Raw genomic sequence first — 7355 nt, 5'->3', positions numbered from 1 at the left:
CCATTTTAAATGCGTTACTATATCCCAACATCCCGCGTTCATTCTTTCATACTTGTAACTGGAACATAAGTTTGCCCACCAGAAAGTATCAATTGACAACAAATGATCCAACGTCCCTATACACTTCCCCCTCCCCATTCGCGGCTTCAGCACTCGCGGGGGAAACCCCCCCATAATTTTGCCTTCCCCTCAGCATTCCGGCTTTAGCTGGTGGTCTAGCGGGCTTTCGGGGCAGGAGCGATCTTCCTACGCTCCTGCCCCTTGTAGATCGCCAATAGGAAATGGCTGCCGTGAGCTCCCGTCATAGTCTCAAGAGATTACGGGAACTCACGGCAGTCATTTCCTATTGGTGATCTGCACGGGGCAGGAGCCTAGGAAGATCGCTCCTGCCCCGAAAGCCTGCTAGACCACCAGGTAAGACCAGAATGCAGGGGGGAAGGCGGGAGGGAGGCGGGATGGGTCAGAGCTGGATGAGAAAATATTTGCGATTTTTCCCTATTCACGGTCCGGCTCTGCCCCTATCCCCCCGCGAATACCGAGGGAGAAGTGTATTAACATGACAATGACAGCATCTATTAGACTTAGAACTGTCAATCTTTTGTAAACGAACTGGGTCCAAAAAATCCTATGCAACAAGAAAAAACAAGTTTGTCTCATAGATGCTGATGCCGTACATTTTAACCTCCAAGTCCAAATTTGTGGCCATCGAGATGCAGAAATATACTGCTTTATCTCGATGCTCCAAATATCTCTAAGACTATTTTTTTGTTTTTTATTCAAAATTTCAGAAATTAATTTGTACCACCAGGCGGCCTGATGTCCTAGTATATCTGTCTGGTAGCACAGTGTTTTAAGTCGTCAGAAATCTAGGATTATCCTCACATCTCCAGACTAAAACTGGATAACGTGGCATCTCTGGCTATGCCACTGAAGCTCTCCTCTGCTGTCATGGAGAACACCCATTACAAATAAGCAAACTCGCTTTCTCTTTCCTTAAGGAAAGCTCAAAAATATTCCAGGCAATTTTTAACCTTAGGAACTCTAGGTTCCACAGTGCTCCAGTGTTGCCTGACGACTTATGCAGTGATGTTTCATTTAATTTTTTCTATACCATTCTCCCAGGGGAGTTCAGAACGTTTTTTACATGAATTTATTCAGGTACTCAAGCATTTTTCCTTGTCTGTCCCAGCAGGCTCACAGTCTATCTAATATACCTAGGGCAATTGGGGGGGGGGGTAAGTGACCAACCCAGGGTCACAAGGAGCAGCATGGGTTTGAACCCACAACCTCAGAGTGCTAAGGCTGTAGCTTTAACCACTGCGCCACACTCTCCCCAGGGATTTGCATAACGTCCCTGACGTTCAAGGACTCCATGTCCCAAGGTTCTGTGGAGTCGTATCAGAAAGATAAGTGCGTTACACAATCACGTTCAGAAACTCCATGTCCCAGGGTGCGCTGGGATTTCCTGATGCCGTTTTTCCATCAAGAGGCTAACTAATGGTTGGCCCAAAGGTTTCTCTGACGTACTGCGCAGGGACCCTCGGGAACTCCATATCCCACAGTGCGCTGGGAGCGGTGTTGTTTTGACGCCTCTGCGCCGCCTGTGACGGGATCTGGTTTTTGGCACGTGCCACGCTGGCGCTGGGGGATTCTGACATCGTGCGCAGTGACGTGCCGCGGCGGGCCCGCCTCTTGTTTCGGTGGCCGCCGGAGAGATCCTGTGAGGGGACCGATGCCCGTGCGCGGCGGAAGCGGCAGTGGGCCGGGCCGGGCGCGGGGGATGGAGCCCCGGCTGCTCGAGCTCTTCGGGTCGGGCGTCGGTGGCGGCCTAAAGAACAAGAACGGCACCAAGGGGAAAAAGACGGCGCGAGGCCGAAACCGGGGCGGCCGCAGCAGCAACAACCCGCCGTATCTTCCACCCGAGGTGAGCCGAGGGCGAAGGATTCCCCGCTGAGGAGGGCGGCGCAAGTTTCTGTGCCCTGTCGGGAGAGTTGACACCGTGTCTTCTAAAGACTGGAAGGAACCTTGTTCCTGTGTGAGGCTATTTGGGCTACAATCTCGATTTCTCAAATGTGCTCCTAGAGCTCATAGAACGGTCTCCTGGGAAACTCAATAACTTATTCATTTGGATTTTAGCTCCCATCTTTTCAGTTGTAGATCAATGGATTCCCTCTTTCTTCCTCCCCTCTTAAAGTCAATCAATTTGTACCTTTGCTTAATCTTTGTAAACCGCATAGAACTTCACGGTATTGCGGTATATAAGCTGTTGTTATTATTATTATTATTATCAAAGCTCGTTCCCTATGTGCCCTGGTTATTTCTCTCTCTCCGGGGAACGTACAACTGAACTTGGTATCTGAGGCGGCAGAGGGTGAAGTGACTTGATCAAGGTCAGGCTTGGAAAAATATTTTTTAATCAAGCAGGTGGCTTCCCTTAGGATGGTATTTGCATTTTTTTTCGGCCACATTTTATTGGTCTCTAATTGGAATGTGTTGGTACTTAAGGATCTTCTTTTTCTGTAGTACGGAATAGTTTGACACACCGGTTAGCTATTGCTGTTCCTGTGCCTTTCTCCTTTATTGCAATATTTGGTTTCTCTGTATCAGAATTTTATCCCGCGCTTTCTTCACATTTCTGGCAGGGGAGTTATGATCCTAGTGTTTTTCTAGCTTGGTGATGAAAAATGGTCGTTATTAGTTTCCAGACTTCTGAGGAAAGTAGAAAGTCATGGGATAGGAGGTAATGTCCTTTTATGGATTGAGAACTGGTTGAAAGATAGAAAAGAGAGAGTGGGTTTAAATGGTCAATATTCTATGGAGAAAGGTAAATAGTGGGGTTCCCCAGGGGTCTGTGCTGGGACTGCTACTTTTTAACATATTTATCAATGATCTAGAGATGGGAATAACTAGTGAGATAATTACATTTGCTGTTTTACTACTTGGGATCTAGCTAGGTACTTGGTACTAGAGAGTTGCGCGGGGACAGAAATCCCACCCGTCCCCACCCGTCCCCGCCAAAGTCCCACCCGTCCCCACCCGTCCCCGTGAGGACTCCCACCCGTCCCCACCCGTCCCCGCGAGGAATCCCTCCGTCCCCACCCGTCCCCGCGAGGAATCCCTCCGTCCCCGCCCGTCCCCGCGAGGAATCCCCTACGTCCCCGCGAGGAATCCCCTACGTCCCCGCCTGTCCCTATAAACTACAGAAATAGTTATTTCATTTAATTATGCTACTGAATTAAAGGCTCTGGTAGAAACCCATTTAAAAATAAGCAAAAAGACTTTATTAATTTGGAAATATTAATTGGGAAGAATACATACTTTGTAAACGGGTTTCTACCAGAGTCTCTAATGTTTATAAATTTTTATCAACACAACTAATATACTACTTTATCCTTAAGCAAAAAAAAAAAAAGAATTTTTTTCCTACCTTTGTTGCCTGGTTTCTGCTTTCTTCATATTCTCATTCAATTCCTTCCATCCACTGCCTCTCTTCTCTCTGTGTCTTCCATTTGCTCTGTTACTGTGCCTCTCCCTTTCTCCCCCCCTCCCAAATTGGTCTGGCACCCATCTTTTTCCCTCCGCTCCCCCCATAGTCTGGCACCTCTGTCTTCTTCCCTGCCAGCGTCTTCTTCCCATTCCCTCTTCCCCATTTCCTTTCAGTGTCCTTCTCCCCCACCATCTTTCCCATGTCCTGTCAGGCAGCATCCTTCTCCCCTCTCTGCCTTCCCCATGTCCTTTCAGCGGCCTTCTCCCCCCTCTGTCTTCCCCATGTCCTTTCAGCGGCCTTCTCCCCCCTCTGTCTTCCCCATATCCTTTCAGCAGCCTTCTCCCCCCCTGTTTTCCCCATTTCCTTTCAGTGGCCTTCTCCACCCCTGTTTTCCCCATGTCCTTTCAGTGGCATTCTCCACCCCTTTGTCTTCCCCAGTGCTTTCAGGGTCCTTCACCCCCCTCTGTCTTCCACATGTGCTTTCAGCATCCTTCCCCCCCTCCTCCCATTTACCCCATGTCCTTTCAGCGTCCTTCTCCACCCCTTTGTCTTCCCCAGTGCTTTCAGCGGCCTTCTCCCCCCTTAAGCGTCTTTTCTTCTCCATTCCACCTTTCCTCCCTCCCTGCCTCCACCTTTGTGGCGCTTTTGCACCCGACTGACAACAGAACAGGCCCGGTCGGACAAATCTCCCTGTCCTGTAGCCGCGAATCTAAATTACCTTCTTACAGCAGCTGGAGTATTGAAGCTGCTGTAAGAGGTAATTTAGATTCGCGGCTACAGGGCAGGGAGGTTTGTCGGCCGGGCCTGTTGTCGGTCGATCGGGGGACCTGACCAGCTGTGCACATTCTTCGGGGCGGACCGCCCCCTCCCCCCTCTTTCGTTCGCCATTGCCTTCTTCCTACCTGCCCTGCCGCACACAGCCGACCGGAAGTCTTCCCGATGTCAGCGCTGACGTCGGAGGAAGGGAGGGCTTTGCTTAAGCCCTCCCTCCGACGTCAACGCTGACATCGGGAAGACTTCCGTTCGGCTGTGTGCTGCGACAGTGCAGGTAAGGAGGAGAAGACTACCCTCGCGGCTCGAATGCAGTGCACTGCGATCCAACCCCGCAGGAACCCCGCGACCCTCGGAGGCGTCCCCACGGGATCCCCGCGACCCTAGGGGGCGTCCCCATGGGATCCCCGCGACCCTAGGGGGCGTCCCCACGGGATCCCCGTGACCCAAAGGGGGAACCCGCGGGATCCCCGCGGGTCCCGCGGGATTCCCGTCATCCCCGTTCCCGTGCAGCTCTCTACTTGGTACCTGGGTTGGCCACTGTTGAAAACAGGATACTGGGCTTGATGGACCCCAGTATGGCAGTTTTGTTCTTATTGTGCCTCTGTATACAATTCTTGAGGTGACCAACTTCAGTTCTGAGCTAAAAAAGATACGTAAAAAAAATTTTTTCTTTCTTAACTACTGGCAGTTTTGAACTCTTACACTCCATGTCCTGTGCTGCAATTATCAATATCTCATCTATAGATTCTTCTCTCCTTAATCATTGCTGCGTCTGTTTATTTTATCTAGGTGTGGTTGTTATAGTAACATTGTATATGTGAATTTGCCAATTGTGTTTCCTTGTTAGCTTGAACAGTTCTAGGTGTTCATAATAATGGCAATACACTTCTAAACATGGTCTCATCCGATTCTCTATTTACTTTGTGTTGTATTCATATTTTATGTGTATTAGTGCGCTATCTGTAGGGGGGCTCAGATGATAACCCTCATTTCAGCTGTGTGTATTGGAATTTTCCATCCCAGCTTTACTGAGATGTATTGAAATGGGGGGACCTTTAAATATTAAGATTTCTCAGGTAGGAAGTAAAAAGAAAGTCAAAATGTACATGGCATCCCAAAGATTATTATGGTTATTTTTGTTTATATAATTTTCTTCTTGCAAACTGTCAGCTGACTGATCTAAATACTTAGATTTATTAACTTGCATTTATGTGCATTAGCACAAGCTCTGTTAATGCAAGTGGGACTTTTCTAATAATTAATGTTAAATGTCCACAATTTGCAGGATACTCGGGGCTGGTAAAATGGTACCGTAATGCTTCACCACCACCCACCCACTTGTCTGTTTTGGATGTCTCCAAGTGTTGAAATCTTGCTTTGTGTATGTGTAAGATAAAACAGTCTCTAACATGGAGGTGGCTGCATTTGTTTCTGATGATGCATATATGTGAGCTGCAATATGGGTATAATCCTGAGAGAGAAGAAAAATAGTAGTAATAGTATCCTGCTACCATTCCAAAAATATATGATGATCAAAAATAAGAGAGGAAGTTTGCGATAGGTTGGGTTGTTCTAGTGTTCTGAGAACATAAGAATAGCCTTACTGAGTCAGACCTGTGGTCCATCTAGCTCAGTAGCCCATCTTCACGGTAGCCAATCCAGGTCCCTAGTACCTGATGAAAACCCAAATAGTAGCAACATTCCATACTATTGATCCAGGGCAAAAATGAGAGAAGAGTGAGAAAGATGTTAAATCCACAAATGGAGAGAATAAAAGAGAGAGATGTTTGTCCTGGGATGAGGGATGTAGCAGGGAAAAGCTGGACAGAAGGAGAGGAAGGGCCACAGTGGGGGAGGGATGGGGACACAGTGGATGGAAGGGGCAGATACGTGGAAGGGAAAGAGAGGACAGGTGCTGGATGGAAAGAAAAGAGTAAAGAGAATGATTAAAGTAGAAAAAATATTTTTTTTTTGTTACTTTATTGTAGCTGTATTGATAAATGTTTTTAAATAAAGAATGGAAATAAAGTAAATAATCTTATTAGACTAATTTTAATATTAATTTTACTAACCAGGACAGGATACCGTAACAGCAGTATACTGTACTGACATGAAGAATGAGGTTTTGGCCTCTGAAAGCTAGTTTAAAAATGGATTTGTCCAATAAAATGGTATATTATTATTTTTCTTTTTTTTTTGTTTTGTTTTATTTCTATTTGTTAGTTTGTAAAGAGGTGATTGTTATTTGTCAGATTTTTCAAATTTACATCTGCTATCTTTTTCTTTTGCACAGTATTAGGGGTCATGTGCTACTGTTTCTGTGGTATTTCACTGTATGCAGAGTCTGGTTTCTTGGATGTTTAATTTAACTTTTGTCTACATATTTCTGTCTTTAGTTTGTGATTACTTATTCCATACTGGGCGAGAGTGTATCTGTGTTCTCTGTATATGAAAAGGACATAGTTTTCTGTTAGCATTGACTTTTCAAGACCAATCTGTATTAAACTGGTTTGTTTAATTTTATAATAAAAATTGATTCAGCTTTAAAGTTAAAAAGCTGTGTCATTGAAATTGAATCAAAAAATCGATTCAGTATGCTGAATCGAATTGAAATTTTTTTCCCTGAATCGGGCAGCTCTAGTACACATACAAATATATATTACCCTATATCATGGAATTTATAATCCAGTTAAGACACACTGACAAAAAAATAAATAGCCTTAGATTTAAAACATGGAAACTGTGATTGGGAACAACTGAACCAAGTTGTTACAATCATCAATGCCTAGGACAGGGGTCGGCAACCCGCGGCTCTTTCTCAAATTGGCTAAGGCTATTCTCTTGCTTCAATAGTGATTCCTACAGCTGCCTGCTGCTAACCCAGAAGCCTCTCCTGTGCCGCATCCTGCCCTCTGTCAGAACTTCCTGTTTCTGCCTGGGTGGGATGTGACAGAGAAGAGGTTTCCAGTAGTGCTGCCCAATTCAGGAAAAAAAAATTCAATTCGATTCAGCCTATTGAATCGATTTTTCGATTCAATTTTCCTGCCCAATTGGGTGTTTTTTTCCAAACATCCTTGTGGGTTTATTTTATAGC

The 7355-nt window shown here is 45.9% G+C and overlaps 1 protein-coding gene across 1 annotated transcript in view; it reads left to right on the top strand.

The window, feature by feature from the left end:
- The first annotated feature begins 1594 nt into the window (after positions 1–1594).
- GTPBP2 (GTP binding protein 2) overlaps positions 1595–7355 on the top strand; it is an 89202-nt gene continuing 83441 nt past the window's right edge. The window contains exon 1 of the mRNA XM_033936808.1: positions 1595–1924. Within this exon, the coding sequence (XP_033792699.1) occupies positions 1733–1924 (192 nt within the window). The 5' untranslated portion in view covers positions 1595–1732. The remainder of the gene's footprint in view (positions 1925–7355) is intronic.

The sequence above is a fragment of the Geotrypetes seraphini genome, chromosome 3 (genome assembly GCF_902459505.1).
Source record: "Geotrypetes seraphini chromosome 3, aGeoSer1.1, whole genome shotgun sequence".
In the NCBI taxonomy this organism is placed as follows: Eukaryota; Metazoa; Chordata; class Amphibia; order Gymnophiona; family Dermophiidae; genus Geotrypetes; species Geotrypetes seraphini.
This window is presented reverse-complemented; position numbering and strand designations above follow the sequence as displayed.